General features: G+C 52.8%; 4 protein-coding genes across 4 annotated transcripts; 2 read left to right on the top strand and 2 right to left on the bottom strand.

The window, feature by feature from the left end:
- Positions 1 to 1422: 1422 nt before the first annotated feature.
- Positions 1423 to 2082, bottom strand: BO97DRAFT_403464 (uncharacterized protein). The gene is made up of 4 exons (XM_025694742.1): positions 1969 to 2082; positions 1869 to 1886; positions 1677 to 1803; positions 1423 to 1596 (listed from the first exon to the last, which is right to left on the bottom strand). The coding sequence occupies exons 1-4, from the start codon at positions 2002 to 2004 to the stop codon at positions 1526 to 1528; spliced, it is 252 nt and encodes an 83-aa protein (XP_025554635.1). The 5' UTR covers positions 2005 to 2082; the 3' UTR covers positions 1423 to 1525.
- An 826-nt stretch (positions 2083 to 2908) lies between these two features.
- ptpB (tyrosine protein phosphatase PTP1) lies at positions 2909 to 5202 on the top strand (the record flags this gene model as incomplete). Its single annotated transcript, XM_025699738.1, has 4 exons — positions 2909 to 3135; positions 3200 to 3642; positions 3756 to 4021; positions 4086 to 5202. The coding sequence occupies 4 exons, from the start codon at positions 2909 to 2911 to the stop codon at positions 4920 to 4922; spliced, it is 1773 nt and encodes a 590-aa protein (XP_025554634.1). The 3' UTR covers positions 4923 to 5202.
- A 762-nt stretch (positions 5203 to 5964) lies between these two features.
- On the bottom strand, positions 5965 to 7217 carry BO97DRAFT_403460 (VanZ family protein). The gene is made up of 2 exons (XM_025694741.1): positions 7086 to 7217; positions 5965 to 6875 (listed from the first exon to the last, which is right to left on the bottom strand). The coding sequence occupies exons 1-2, from the start codon at positions 7108 to 7110 to the stop codon at positions 6241 to 6243; spliced, it is 660 nt and encodes a 219-aa protein (XP_025554633.1). The 5' UTR covers positions 7111 to 7217; the 3' UTR covers positions 5965 to 6240.
- A 336-nt stretch (positions 7218 to 7553) lies between these two features.
- BO97DRAFT_363082 (SAGA histone acetyltransferase complex subunit SPT7) lies at positions 7554 to 12053 on the top strand. The gene is made up of 4 exons (XM_025692485.1): positions 7554 to 9001; positions 9055 to 10199; positions 10251 to 10936; positions 10993 to 12053. Exons 1-4 carry the CDS (start codon positions 7915 to 7917, stop codon positions 11573 to 11575), a joined length of 3501 nt encoding a protein of 1166 aa, XP_025554632.1. The 5' UTR covers positions 7554 to 7914; the 3' UTR covers positions 11576 to 12053.
- Positions 12054 to 14328: the final 2275 nt, after the last annotated feature.

Genomic DNA, 14328 nt, shown 5'->3' with positions numbered 1-14328 from the left:
CAACCATATCTTGACCTGCTAATTAACGGCCACTTCTGATTCTTTGAGTTCCTGAAGTATTAATATACAAAGTAAGTACTGTCGCAGTCTGTACCCATACATGTAAGTAATTTCTAGGAGGGAGAAAGAATCCCATCCCACCTGATGAGTTGGCCAACAACGACAGTAGAGAAAACGAACAGAGAAGACCCAGCCCAGGCCCCTCGAGACCCTGCATGACACCTGTAGCGGCAAGTTGTACCCATGGACAGACAACTCCGGAGCGCACTGTTCCCAACCAACCCGGACCAACTAACCACACGTCTAAATTACATGACAGACTTCAATGCTACCTACATTAATCATCAGGCAACCCTTCTCGTCCGTCCTTAGAAAAACCAATGATCGATCGCTCATGCGGTATGTCGAGGTAGTAGATAAATCCATTTGACGCAGTAATCGATAGCACTGATTTCTACCACATTCCGCGTCTCCCCATCTCTGCCTCCCCTCCCCCAATTCCCACCCGGCTGATCGGCATGGGTGCCGCGTTCTAGACTTTCTTGTTGCACTTGCTGCCAAACCCACCGGGTGTGGTCGTCATCATTTGTGACTGAAGGGACTGGCTGCTGCTCTCATGTAGGGTCTGGGCCTGGAATCTACTCTGACGACGTGGACACCGGCTGGAACTTGCTTGTGGGTGCGGGTTTATCTACCGGGTAGACCTTTGGACTTTGGGGGAGAGCGCGTGTGGGCTATTCCGCGCGGCTGTGCGTGCGTGTATTTACTTGACGTGCTTCTGATTCCCTAGGGCTCGCTAATGCCTTCTGAGTCACTATGAATAATGGTGGATTGAATTAGTATGAGTAAGCTTGATTCCTGGGGCTCAACTATACTTGTACTCTACAAAAAGGTGGATGAGCTCGCCTGCGGAGCTGAATCATAAAGTCGTAGATTCGACAAGCCTTGCTACGCGGTCGCCCTAAGTAGTAGCCCTGTTCTGCCTCAAAAGCCGTGCGTGCATCCCAGCCACCTGTAAGTTTTGCTTGCAGCCGGGCGAGGAAGGCATGTCCTGCTGTGATGTAAACTTGCACAGCCGTGCCTGTCTGCGAGGGAGGCAGGCTTGGAATCTGCGAGGGGACTCTATTGCATGTAGACGCATGAGTTCATGCCGGGTGACATATCTTTGGACGAGTGATTGCCGAGTTTTGCTCGTCAATGCGAAACGAAGATGCGTCGTGTTCGCACTGTCTATAGTCTATCTATGTGCGCTTCACGCTGGAATTCATGGCTCCATTGGCGAAGGGAACGACTGGGCAACGCGCATCAAACAGAATAAATTCTTTTTGTTTAAGATGAGGGCCAACCCCATGTAGCAGTACGGCCCCATCTATGACTACTCGGTTGTACGACTTGGTGGCCGAAATCACACATATACATCTGTCAAGCATAAACTGTTTGGTTGGTTTGTTCTGGGTATCATAATTCATCGACAATATAACAGTTCCGCAGACGAACATTCAGATGTCCATGCAAACTTGTCCGTCTACTTCTTCAGTTGATTCTGAATCTCCTCCTTGAAGTATATCCAGAATTTACTCGGGTTCGAATCTGCGGCTGGAAGGGCATGCATGTCAGACCCGACTCTCCACTCATAGCGCTTCACGACTACGACAGTCAGATCTATGTGGGCATACCAGGGTTCTGGAGGCGGTCGAAACCGCTTATCCGGGGCGTGTCTGGAGGAGGCAGGCCGTGTTTCATGCGCTGGACCTGGTCATGAACCTTCCCGACGACCCGGTGGAACGTCCGGCTGGCGAGCAGCTTTTGTCATGAGGCGAAGGAAATCAGTCTGAGGTTCAGGGGGTAGATGGCCATCGCGGACAAACCTGACGGACGAGCAGCGCCTGGGAGAGAGAGGGGGAGAGTGCATTAGCATCGTTTGGTTCTTGTGCGCGAAGAGGGGATCCATTGCTCCCGGAGACACACCTCCAACGCTTGGAGTCCAAGCATCCGGAAGACCATTTTGCAACTTGTGAAATCCCGGTACTCGGCCTACCGTCTACCTAGGGGGACTGTCGATATCGACCGTAGTGCAGACAGCGGTTGCATAAAGGGGTGACGGAATGACTGCGATGAACACAAGACTTGCTTGCCTGACCGAAGTGTTCAATTGCGAGCGGAGATTACGGCTAGACACTAGATAGATGAGAGGGAGAAAGGCGGAGTGGCTTGACAGGCCAATCACAAGCCACAACCGAGGTCGAGTAGCAACCAGCAGTCCGGGACCAATCAGAGACCGAAAAGTCTCCGGCGCGGGATGGAAACCTTTATAAGATGCATCTCCGATCATCCATGATGAAAGGACAAAGATGCGCGGTTTGAAGGGGATGTCCGATATGAAAATGGACCTTTCTCGAGGGCCAAGGACACAGGAAACCTGCCCGGAGGGGATCTCCTGATTACATCACTGCCATTCCGATTCAACGGGAACTATCCGTGGTCCCTGAATATATGCCCGGATCGCAAGGACCAGCTATGAATCCCATTGTAATGATTAATCTAATCCAGTTAGTTTTATACAAGATCGATCCTGCCGCGGGCACCGAAAATTTTCGCTTGTCTGCGTTGATATGGTGATAGCTCGCAAGTACCTTTCTACTGGCTGTACATCCTCTCTCCAGTCTTGCTCTGTTCGCCTCCTCTCCCCTCGTTGTCTCCCACTAAAAGTCATACGCAAGTGATCGGACTGGTGGCCACGTCCTCTAGCAGTGCGGGGAGTTGCAGCTTCGGAATAGCGTCGCGAGGGGAAATACTTGTGTGAGGACAAACGCTGAAAAAATTCCTCCTCGTTGTTCGCTTGGCTCTGGTTGAAGCATTCCCTTCTCCCCTTTTCTCTTCTCGTTGGGTTGTTGGGTGGCATTTTTCCATGATCAAGAATAAATATAGCAGAAGGAATTCCACCAGCAACGATCTTTGCCACCTGATCGAATATAATCTCTTTCGACCCCCCCTCTCCCCCGGAGTACCGGAATTCTCGTCCAACTACAGTACACTGCCTGCAGTACGCCAATCCGACTTGGTTCAAGTTCAACAAGAGAAAACGGGAAAATCGACTAGACTAGTCCGTTGGACGAGTCAGCCTGGCTACGATTCGTGCGCGCCTTGTCCCCGTGAGATCGATAAATCTGGCCAAGCACATTGCCGTTTCGAGGGGCAGCTTCCACAGCTGTCCCGATCTGTCCACCCTTCAGATATCCTCCTCCTCCTCCTCCCCCTCATCATCCCTGCTCCCAAACGCTACCGCCAACGGTTACGAGGCGACCGTCAACACTACTACCACCGCCCCAACCTCCCGTTCTCCCTCGCCTCAGAGTACTGTCAGTCTCCGGAACGGTCCTCGTACACTTGCGGCTACCAGAAAGCGGGTCTCCAAAAAGGCGCGCGGCGTCCTGGGTAAGGTTCGGGCCTTCCAGAGGATCGCTGCGGCCAAGATGGCTCATCCCACCATCAAAATCGATACGAGCGTCCAGGCTACCAAGCGCGCCCTTCCCGAGGACAACGAGGTAGGGCTGGACATTATATATGGCTCGGATGATGCTCCTGGGTTGGACGCCGGCGATACTGAATCCGTGCCGCCGTTTCTCTGCCAGTCGGTCTTAGGTCCGTTTGCGCCCGCTCTCTCTACCCCTTTCCCTGCGCTTGTTGCTTGCTGGATCCATTTTCTGCCGTTCGCTCTCAACAAGCGACTAATATCCTGGTTTTTACCTGAATAGAGATCCATCAAAAATTCGAAGAGCTCGAATGGATGCAACGGATGCGACTCCTGGAGGGCACGCAGGCCAACGACCCCTCACATCGCTGGGCGCTAGAGGCAGACCCGGAAGTTAGAGCAAGGAACCGATACATGAACGTGCAGGCATGGGCGAACTCTCGCATTCACTTGCGCGTCCCCGAAGGCGAATGCGATTTCATCAATGCGTCTCCGATCGTACTTCAAGATTCAGTATCGCAGCAGGCAAGGAGATATATCGCGACCCAGGTAAGCGTGCATGTCGGCCCGACACTTCTCTCCGTCCCTTTGCTAATCGGATATGGGTAACTAGGGCCCCAAGCTTGGTCATGTCGCCCACTTTTGGCAGATGGTGTTCCATGAGAGCAAGGACGTTGGCGTAGTCGTCATGCTCACGCAGACCTTCGAGTCCGGGCGCGAGAAGTGCTCCCAGTACTTCCCGCTCAACCGCGACAGCCCTTCCATGCCTTTACGACGAGTCGAGTTCGATCAGTACTCAAGCGACGACGAACAACACAGTGACGGGAATCTTCTAGGAGAAGTTACACTCTTGGAGACCTCCTGGGATCCCGCATCGCGGTCTGAAATTCGCAAACTCCAGCTCACCTTCGGCGGGGAGACCAAGACAGTGTGGCATTTCTTGTTCGCTGGCTGGGCCGATTACTCCAAACCCGAAGGCGACGATCGCGATGCGCTCCTCCAGCTAATCAAGCTGTCCGGCTCGAAAAGCGCGCCGGAGAACCCCCGCATTGTGCACTGCAGCGCCGGCGTGGGCCGCACCGGTACCTTCATTGCGCTGGACCACCTGCTGCAAGAACTCGAATCGGGCCAGCTGCTGGAGGCCGTCGACCCGGAGATCGACCCGGTGTTCGAGACGGTCAACCAGATGCGCGAGCAGCGAATGATGATGGTTTACAATGAGATGCAGCTGCAGTTCATATACGAAGTTCTGCGCGAGCAGACCGATCTCAAATTGGGCAAGGCCATTGGGCGCAAGTTGGACGAACGGTCCACCAAGATGGCCAAGTTGTCCGTCAACGAGGTCAACTACCTGCCTTCCTCCAAACCCGAGTTGGAGCCCGCCGAGGAAAATCCCTCGACGCCGACTCGTAGCTGGTCGGGGACACCGGAGGTGTCTGATAATGAATAGCGCCCTCCCTACCTCCGCCGATGACCCATTACATCCACACCCATAATTTTTCACATATAATCCTTCCCGTATATATTTATTCTATTCTAATCGTCACTTACTTGCTCAAACTTCCATTACCCCACCTTCCCTGCATTTGTTCGCCATTCCTACCTTCTTTTTCTACAATATAGTCATGATGAATAGTTTATGAAATATCCCATGCCATCGTTACATCTTTTGCCTGCTAGCGCGCCTGTTTCCACCCAGTCGGCACCTGTGGCTTAATGCTTGAATATTGAAGTGATATCAACGGGGGTCGGATGAAAGTAGCCATGGCTATCGTTTTCTCCATGCCCCTTCCCACCTCTCTTTTTATTACAACTATGCTTCATCTTAACGATTGATACCACCCCCCATCCCCACCTTACACTCAACTCGAAAGGCACCCACCACCCGCAAGCCCATGGATCTAGATCCATTTGACCCGTAATACCATCCCCATGCTAGCCATCCTAAGTAGCAGACATCAGTCTTATTTTCACTTGATTATTCCGCTAGCTAAACCCGAACTTTCACCGCAAAAAGAACGCATAATCCGTAGCGCAATCGAATGAATAGAACGCTGAGCGTGGTGCGACCTCCCAAGAAGCGCTGTATGAAATAGACCCCGGTTACGCCATGCCACATAGTACCTCGTTGATATGTACAATTACACTGCCCCGCTCCCTCATCCGTTCTTGCTTCTGGGCCGGGTTTGACTGCTATGGTTGTTTGATTGTTATTCGGATATGCTGAGTAGGGATGGTGTGTAGAGCGGGAATTGAGGGGAGAGAGGGTTAATGAGAGATCTGTGATGGGATGACTATGGTTCAGATTGGAATGCTGTCGCGGGATAGAGGAGCTGGGGTTGAGCTGCGGAGCGGTCATGATGGGTTCGGGGCATAATTGTCGTGATAGAGCAGGGAGATTATTGTTCGGAGAGGAGGGGTATGCTATACTGGTATTAAGTGTTGTGTGGTGGGGGGGGGGGGGGTGTGCACTGTGAGGTTGTTTGTGGTGCGGGGAGGAGTAGCCGGACAAGGCATGCAGAAATCAAAGTATAGAGGTAATGATGGTTATACGCGCGGGATATGAGATTCAGGTGGTTTCGTTCTGGCTGGTCCGTAAGACATATCGCATCGCATGAGTAGCAGGTTTGGAGGGGAGAGAACGGAGGGCGGAGGAGGACAGGCGTTAGGTTTTAGAACGGTAGAGAGATGATGATGATGAAAAGCGATCGATTGGTAGAGATAATCATCGCACTTATATATCTTTCAGCAATCAATCAATCACTCAATCAATCGCTCCGTTTCTTCCCATCCCCCTCTCCCGGCGGCGACGACCGCTTCGTGTCCTCCGCGGCAGTCGTCGTCGTGCTGCCGACCAGCTCTTCCGGCCCATCCTCCGTATCCCAATTGTCCACGGCATTCTCGTCCCAATTGTCCACCTCTTGCTCCAGGTTCAAGACGCCCGTCTCCTGCGGGCCCAGGCCGTGCTCGCCCTCGCCATGGTGGCCGCCCGTGAGCCCCAGTTCCACGTCGTCCGCGCCGTCGCCGCCCAGCGAGCCGAAGCGGGCCTTGCGGCGTCGGTCGAGCATGCGGCGATGGTACCAGCTGCACAAGCCCACGGCGCCCAGGCTGCCGACGATGTTGGCGAGGAGGTCGAACGGGTCGAAGGTGCGGCCGTTGGGGAGGAGGCCTTGGACGATCTCGGAGCCGATGCCGAGGATGAGGGTGCAGACCAGGAGGGTCAGGTGCAGGGTGCGGCGCCGGGTGGTGTCGGGAATCCAGTAGAAGACCAGCGAGAGGAGGAAGAAGGTCACGACATGGAGGATTTTGTCATTGGGTTGCAGTTGGGTCGGTATACTGGAGGAATCGCTGTGGGGGAGTAGTCCGATGTAGGCGGCGAGTATGAGGAGGAAGCCAAAAGCGCCTGGTTTGAGATATTAGTACAATTCGAAGTAATATGTTGACTGATTGATAATCCAGTGGAGATATTATCCCAGTTATCCCCAGATACCCTCGCCATGGTGGGAAGAGAGCTCTGCGGAATTTGTTCTGTGTGATTTCCGGAATGGGATGCCGTGACGTGGAGAGCAATCGATAAGACGAATGAATGACTGGGGAAGAGAGAAAGACCTACCCGCGAAAGGATAGCGGATTCGCATGATGAGTCTGTAGAGAAACAGTCCGAAGAGAAAAGAGACTGGTGGCTGGCGACCAAGACCTGGGAAGAAGCACAGAAGCAGACGAAGTCGAGTGATTGATATTGAACTGGTGGTGATGCAGCAGTAGCAGCAGTAGTTCAGTCAAATGGAACAGCAGCCGGGAACGTCATGTGCCTGCCTGCTGTGACAGAAAGGTGACCATACGGTAAGATCAGGCAGTCAGGCATCCAATCCCGTTGCTTTCCTTTCTTGCTTGACAGTCACTCTCTTTCTCTCTCTCTCTCCCTCGATGGCTGGCTTCATTCAAGCATCAGTCTATGAGCTGAGCTGCTGACAACCAGTCAATGATCAAATAAATTATCCTTCCTAATTAGCACACACACTCCCGCACGCACGCACACATATACATCTCCTACAGTCAACGCGAAATTCTCTCTTCTTTCTTTCCAAATTTAATCTATATCCCTCCTTCGACTTTCTAGTATCAGAACTGCGCGGTTGGTCTAAAGCTGCGGCCGCCGTTCCGCCTTTCACGGCTGGAACCTCACCTCATCCGTTCGCGCAGAGAACCTCGTAACTGTACGGCAGGCGCCCTTTGCTTTCTTCCATCAAATCCGCCTCCCTGCCATCACTTTTGGCCTTCGTTTCATCGTCCCTCGCTTCTTCGCGCTCGTTCCTGAATCTCTATGTCGTTTTCCGCCGGTTTCCCCGCCCCGTTATTCCCTCTCCGGACTTGATATTCCCAGCCGTGGAGAAACGAGCCCCCCCTCGCCCGCGCCCCAGACTCGGGGTTTTGGAGCGAGCATGTCGCTCGGACACCACCACGCCTGGCTACCCCCTGGCCATCTGCGCCCACCCGACGACCTTCATGATGCGCGGTCGACCAATGGCTATTCCAGATCGTTTTCCGGTCCTCGCACCCCCCAGTTGCGCGCTTCGGCCGATGCCGACGGGCTGCACGCGGGAACTTTGATATCCGACGCTGATCTGGCAACCGAGGATGACCCATGTATCGCCATGTTCCGGGATCTGTATAGGCGCAGTGAGGCGCAAATTAACAATCTCTTTGCCAACCAGAAATCCGCCGAGGAGGCCGCCCGCAGTGCGGTCCCCGAAGCCGAGGAGCCCCCGACCCAGAGTCAACGCGCCGACGAGTCAGCTCCGCCTCCCGCGCCCGCCAAGAAACCCGCGAGGAAACTGGATGATGACGACTACGACGACTACGACGACGACGACGACGAAGACGACGACGAGGAGACCGTATCCCCTCCCAAGCCTAAGTCCCTCGGCCCTTCTCATGATCCGAGCGGTCTCCCATCGCCCAGTCGGCCCTCCAGTGGCTCGGTGTCGGTCGTCCTCGATGTGCAGAAGGAGCTTAAAAAAGAAACCCTCGAGGATATCCGAAAAAAGCTAGAAGAAGATAAAAAGGCTACCGAGGAGGCCGCCAAAAGAAGCTTCCACACACTTTTTTATACCCTAGAAAATGATAGAGATGCCATGCTGGACCAGCAGCGACTGGAGGAGTCCGAGCGCCAAGTCGAGGCTGAGATGTCGGGCCAGGCGAGTGCAGGAAACAACCCCAACCCCAACTCCAATGGGTACGGCTCCCTGAGTAGCGCCAACCTGGGCGCCTCGAGCCTCACCCTCAAGAACCTGATCGCGCGCATCGACATGAAGCGCACAATGGTGCAAGCTTCAGATGCTGAGCTGCGGAGCCTGATGAGCGAAGTTCGGAAGAATCGAAGCAAGTGGGCCAGTGAGGACAAGATCGGGCAGGAGGAGCTCTACGAGGCCGCCGAGAAGGTCCTCAGTGAGCTCAAGGCCATGACGGAGCACTCGACTGCGTTTTTGACCCGAGTCAACAAGCGTGATGCGCCTGACTACTACACGAGTAAGTACCTTCTGCTTGCCCACAGTTTGAAAGTATGCTAACCCCGAGTTTAGTTATCAAGCACCCCATGGACCTAGGCACCATGACTAAGAAGCTCAAAGCTCTGCAGTATAAGTCGAAGCAGGAATTTGTTGACGATATCAACCTAATCTGGTCCAATTGTTTCAAATACAACACTAACCCCGAGCACTTCTTGCGTAAACATGCATTGTATATGAAGAAAGAAACTGAGAAGCTCGTTCCCCTCATCCCGGAGATTGTCATTAGAGATCGGGCAGAGGTGGAAGCGGAAGAGCGCCGGCTCCAGCTCGCAGAGATGGATGGCGCCGATGAGAGCGACGATGAGCCCATCATGTCGTCCCGTGGTAGGAAGGCACCTGGCAAGTCAACCAAGAAGGGTGCAGCCCCTGTACGGAACACTCCCAGCGGATCGGAGCCTCCTGCGGGCCAAGCCTCCCAACCGCCCGCGCCTGTCCGGTCGGACTCCGACGTTGCGATGGAAGGCACTCAGAATGGATTTGCCACACCACCTCCCGGAGGCACACAAACACCGTCTGACCCTGCTGGTGTCGGTGCCGGTGTTCAAGGAAGTCAAGGAGATGCCATGGAGATTGATGGGCTAATACCCTCCAACAACAATACCCTGACCGCATTACCAGCTTCCGGCGTGGAATCGGAGGACCCCGAGTACAAAGTCTGGAAGCAGGTCACGAAGAAGGATCGTGCTGTTATTGCCGCAGAGCGACATCGTCTGTTCAAAGGCGATAAACTCAACGCTGATGAGCCGGCCCTGCTTCGGACCAAGGCTGGCATGAGACGGTGGCTGAGAAACCAGATGCAGATCAACGCCGAGGGCGACAAGGCTCGCGAGTCTACCGTGCAGGGTATGGACCCTGGTGCAGCGGGTGAGACCCTAGCCGAAGGAATTGAGGTGGACGAAGATCGAGTTATTCCTGACTATTACGACGTCATGTCGGGTGTCCCTGATCTGCCTCCACATCTGTCCTGGAAGGAGGACTCCGATGGCAACATCGTGGATGCCTCGGAAGAATTCTTGCGCGTGCTGCCAAAGGGGTCATTTATCCAACCGGACAGCAAACTCTCCCGAAAGATGGATGCCAACATGCGTCAAATGCAGGAGACCCGGAAGGTGTGCTCGAAGATCGGCGTTGTCAAGCAGATGCAACTGCAATCTCAGGTAAGTAATCTTCAACACCTTCAAAGAGTCAAGCGTTCTGATCCGTCACAGATGTACCAAAACCAGTTCCAAAAATATCAGCCTGAACCATTCGTCGAACATGATGTTCCTGCGCATGTGATGAACGACGGGGGGCCGGTCGTTTCTCCATGGGTGTGCAAGGCAGCCCTGCAGCGCTCGGTAGCGAAGATCTTCTATCATACCGGCTTCGAAGAGTATCAACCGTCAGCTCTGGACGCAGTCACTGATATCGCGTCGGACTTTTTTCAGAAGATTGGGGAGACTTTGAAGTCATACATGGAAACACCCAAGCTTCCCGCAACCGATACCCTAGAACCTACCGCCGCGCCGCAATGGAAACGAGCGTACACAGAGCCGGAAATGGTTCTCCACACGCTTTCATCTGTCGGTGTCGATGTTGAAAGTCTGGAGTCATACATCAAAGACGATGTCGAGCGACTCGGGACCAAGCTCTCCACTGCCCATGATCGTCTTCGGTCGTTGCTATCAGAGCTTCTGCGACCTGCCCTCGCGGATGGCGGCGAAGATGGCTCCAGTGCTTTCCAGGACGGAAGCGAGCAGTTCATTGGCGGTGACTTCGCCGAAGATATCGATGAAGACTTTTTCGGATTCAAGGAGTTGGGACTGGACAAAGAGTTCGGACTGGCTACCCTTAGCGTCCCGCTCCATCTTCTGCAGAATCGGATGTACAACGCTGCCCAGGCCCAGAACACAAGGTGCGCCTCCTTCCTCCTTTTTGCGAACCAAACCCTCATGCTGACATTGTCATCAGTGCTGCACAAGCCGTCACGCTCTTTCCACCACCTCCAGCTTACCCTCGCATCACATCTGAGACACTACCTTCGCAAATCGGACTGGTACAAGGGTTCTTTAGTGCCAAGTTAAAGACCAATAGTAACGAGCCTTTGGTCGAGGATCTCGAGCTTCCTCCGAAACAACGGCCTATGGCCGCTCGGCCTCGTCTTCCTGCATCGGGCAAGATCCAACCGCCTTCCGCACCTTCAGGTCCTACCACCAGCCCCCAGAAGCGGCCTCTACCACCGTCTGCCTCGAGCCAACAATTCGCGTCCAAGCTTGGAATGTCGGAGCCCAGTAAAAAGAAAGTTAAGAAGAACAGCGGCGCCGGTATTGGGGCGTCTGAGGAAGGCGACGAGGCATTACCGGGCGTGGACGGTACGAAAGCTTCAGCCACCAACGATTCCAAGCCTAATAATGCCGACGAGCCTTCCATGGATGCGACTCCTGACTTAAGTGGCAAAGGGGACATGGATGTCGGGCTCGATGGGGTTGGTGCGGAAGGCAATGACAACGCTGCATCGCTTACGAATGGAACGGTGGCTGGCGATGCGTCATGAAGTGTTATGATGATCATGATACAGACCACCGGAGTGGTCTTTCGTTCAACCTTTCTTTCTGGGGCTGAGTGGTTGGTGGGTGAGCACAAGGTCGGTTCTGAAGGGGATTCTTGTATTGTAGCGTTTGCCATTTTGATTCTTTCATCTTCTTTACTTTTACCTTTCACTATTATACCTGGCATGGTGGACCATTTTCCTTCGTCATTTGTCTTCATTTTAAGTATATTTTCTTCCTCCCATGTCCGACACCATTTCCTGTCACTTTTCTTTCATCATCTTCATTTTCTTTTTCCCCGTCGTATTGAACTTGGGTGCTGAGTGTGCGATATGGCGCGTGTTTTCTTTTTCTGTCTGCTCCAAGCGACCGGGTGTATGAGTGAGTGCAGCGAGGGCAGTGGGGACCTGTGCCTTGAGCAACCGCAAACGCAGGAAGCGGAAACATACCTTAAAAAAGCGAACCCAAATATGAACGATCGAGACATTTGAAATTCTGGATCTTCTGCATTAGATTTGACTCCCGGGGGTTGTTTCAGGCCAACCCAACGAGCAAACGAAAGTCAGTCGTTAGATCAAACTGATTTTATTTTTTTGTGCCGTTGCCTTGAATGTCGCTACTTAATCCCTGTCACCGTACTTATTACTCTTCCTCGCTCCCTCTCTCTCGGATTGATTTATTTTATTCCTGTGCAGAGGTTACACCAAACCCGCGACGGCGCAGCCAGAACGTATTCCGAATGGCGGTGCGGAGCGCGTGCCACACAGCCCTAACCTCCTCCCTCCATCCACAGCCAGCCAGCCAGCCTGCCGTACCGGAATCCATTTCGATGCATCCAAGACAAAATCAGCCAACGTGTCAATAATCCAGACAAAAATTCTGACCAGGCTACAAACGACAAAGATGAGGGCTACTGCCATCTCGCTCATCTCATCCCATCCAATCGACCGATCTCAACCTGCCGTCTGCCTCCTCGTATCACCCGTCGTCATATCCACGCCTCTCTCTGCCGAATACTGAAGTAGAATAGATAATATCCAACCTGAAAGAAAGTGATCAGGAATGGAATGGACACAGCATTCCCTTTCCATCTTCGATAGAAAAAAACCATTGCAACACAGCATGCCGTCTCCCGTGCTTGAATCCAGATTCCAGATTCCCAGCATCAACAATATCATCATCATCATCATCATCATCATCATCATCATCATCATCATCATCATCATCATCATCATCATCATCATTAACAGCAGCAGCAGATGCAGCAGCAGAAACCCACAACGGTACTCACCCTCAGTCAAAACTGTACTCACCATCTCCATGAAAACAATACCCAACCCAATCCCATCGAAACGATAAAATCTGCGTACAGTACACCACTCAACCACCCATCCCAACCCACCAAAGACCAGAACCGAACCAAAAAAAAAAAAAAAAAGCGAAGTGAAACCCAACCAACGGCAGACATGAAGACCAGTCTCCAAGCTAACACAACACACAACACAACACAGCCAAGCCAACGCAATACAGCCAACGCACGGAGACCAACTAGCTAACCCGGAACTCTCTGGCACACAGACACGCACTGCTCTCCTTAGCTAGCCAGTCTACCCAGCTCCCAGGTCCCAATCCCGGAAAACCAACCAACCTACCTACCTACCTCCTTCGCAGACCCGAAACCAGAACCAAAGAGAATTCTCCCGGCTGAGGCGGGTGTACTGTACGGTAGTACATACAAGATAGGATTTTTCTTCTTCCATTGCAGGACAGGATCTCCGAGAAAGAGCTTTCGAACACTCCGATCGAGCTCATGTCCTGAACGTCCAGTCTCGCGTTACGTCCCATCTCTGGATTGCACTTTCATCTTTCATGTACACATACACATACACATACACATCTACACACCTACAGCAGCGAGGTAGAACAATCTACTATAATACCCGAGCGAGGTTCTATCTTTCCTAGGACTTCAGAGAGAAGAGCGGTATCCAGGCTTCCTTCCTTCCCGTATATGTGTATCGATTTGTAGGTATGTGTAATAAACTCCAAGCTCGTAATCTGCACATCTTTCCGGTCCGAGCGGGGCCATTGCGCGTCTTGTCTGTCTGTCTGTCTCAAGAGAGTTTCGTCATCGTAAAACTGGCTGGATTCGGTTCCGGCAATGCCCGAGGAGGGAAGGGAGGGCCTTGGAAGCTCGTTCTTCTCTCTCTACAGTTGTTGCTAGCCTAGTCTAGGTAAACACTGATATCTGGTGCTAGCGGCGTCAACCCAACGCTCGCGGCGGTATTTGGACTTGGAACTTGCAGCTGTCGAGTTGTCGTGTCGTGGTGTGGTGCTTTCACAAACCAGATCGGTTGTCGATGTCGTTGTCAACATACATGGAGTGTTGATGACGGGTCCTCTAGCTGAGAGCATTTGCTCGTATGTCGTTGCAGAACCTGCCGGCCCAGACTCTTTTGCCAGATCTGGTCCTCCTAAGAGAAGCCTCTTCTTGTATACTAATCGTCAACAGAAGTCTACGACATTGGCATCCTGTATTACCACACTCTACGAGCCAGAATTAAACGGGCTTAAAATGTTCCATTGCTTGATAGAGAAGCTTCGACGCAGTCACTTCTCTAGTCAGCTGGCCCTGTCGTTCAGTTCCATTCAGCCTAGGAAGGCCAATTAGCTCCGATCAACTAGGCAACTTGCCAACCTGAGATGTGAATTGCAGTCTCAGTCTCTATCACATAAATACAGAAAAACAGTAAAAGGA

This window comes from Aspergillus homomorphus (assembly GCF_003184865.1).
Source record: "Aspergillus homomorphus CBS 101889 unplaced genomic scaffold BO97scaffold_5, whole genome shotgun sequence".
Lineage (NCBI taxonomy): Eukaryota > Fungi > Ascomycota > Eurotiomycetes > Eurotiales > Aspergillaceae > Aspergillus > Aspergillus homomorphus.
The sequence above is the reverse complement of the archived record's forward strand: the minus strand, read 5'-3'. Positions and strand labels throughout refer to the sequence as shown.

Coding starts and splice junctions, on each gene's coding strand:
- BO97DRAFT_403464 (XM_025694742.1), bottom strand. CDS start 2,004: ATGGTCTTCCGGATGCTTGGACTCCAAGCGTTGGAG. Junction 1,597..1,676: donor CGACCGCCTCCAGAACCCTG/GTATGCCCACAT, acceptor ATGCCCTTCCAG/CCGCAGATTCGAACCCGAGT.
- BO97DRAFT_403460 (XM_025694741.1), bottom strand. CDS start 7,110: ATGCGAATCCGCTATCCTTTCGCGG. Junction 6,876..7,085: donor AATCCGCTATCCTTTCGCGG/GTAGGTCTTTCT, acceptor ATCTCAAACCAG/GCGCTTTTGGCTTCCTCCTC.
- BO97DRAFT_363082 (XM_025692485.1), top strand. CDS start 7,915: ATGTCGCTCGGACACCACCACGCCTGGCTACCCCCTGGCCATCTGCGC. Junction 10,200..10,250: donor AGATGCAACTGCAATCTCAG/GTAAGTAATCTT, acceptor GATCCGTCACAG/ATGTACCAAAACCAGTTCCA. Junction 10,937..10,992: donor GCCCAGGCCCAGAACACAAG/GTGCGCCTCCTT, acceptor CATTGTCATCAG/TGCTGCACAAGCCGTCACGC.